This window comes from Nestor notabilis, unplaced genomic scaffold (genome assembly GCF_000696875.1).
Source record: "Nestor notabilis isolate BGI_N333 unplaced genomic scaffold, ASM69687v1 scaffold18733, whole genome shotgun sequence".
In the NCBI taxonomy this organism is placed as follows: domain Eukaryota; kingdom Metazoa; phylum Chordata; class Aves; order Psittaciformes; family Psittacidae; genus Nestor; species Nestor notabilis.
In genome coordinates, this window is record NW_009923600.1 from 8,036 (window position 1) to 8,610 (window position 575).

Consider the following 575-nt stretch of genomic DNA (forward strand, 5'->3'; position numbering starts at 1 on the left):
TGTGCTGGAGGAAGCAGACACCACAGAGCACTGGCTCGTCCGAATATACAAGGTGCAGCCCCAAAACAACCCCAACCCCCCCAGATTTGGGTAAAACCATTACATTTCACCCAACTGAGCCTTGTTTTTTACCTCCCAGGTGAAAGATCTGGATAACCGCGGCTTGTCGAGGACGTAGAGGTGCTGCCAGCCACCTCACACCGCACTGACCCAGCCTTTGCCTGTGAAGCAGAAACGTTTTTTGGGGGGGGACTTGATTGGTTTTGGGTTTTCTTTCGGGAGAGTTGGTTGGTTTCTTTTTGTTTTATACAGTTTGTAAGCACAGGCAGCAGTGGGGCGTCCCTGCCTGCCGGGGAGTGATTTTTATACATGGAGCAGTCGCCAAATCGGGAATAACGGCTTTAATGGGGAATTATAAATAATAAAAATTGAAAAAAAGGCGCTTGTGGTAGTTTGGGTGGGGGATGGGTGCTTTTTTCCCCCCCAATCCAGAACGCGGGGGATGGATTTTGGGGGCATTTTGCCGCTTTTAATCAGTACGGGTGAAAAGACGTGCGGGCGGGCGCAGGGACCGG

General features: G+C 51.1%; 1 protein-coding gene across 1 annotated transcript in view; it reads left to right on the forward strand.

Annotated features, from left to right (window-relative positions):
- The window catches only part of STT3A (STT3A, subunit of the oligosaccharyltransferase complex (catalytic)), a 7,492-nt gene extending 7,314 nt beyond the window's left edge, over positions 1 to 178 (forward strand). The window contains exons 16-17 of the mRNA XM_010012245.1: positions 1 to 52; positions 140 to 178. The exon at positions 1 to 52 is cut by the window's left edge and continues 46 nt beyond it. Coding sequence (XP_010010547.1) covers positions 1 to 52; positions 140 to 178 — 91 coding nt within the window. The remainder of the gene's footprint in view (positions 53 to 139) is intronic.
- The last annotated feature ends 397 nt before the right edge of the window (positions 179 to 575 follow it).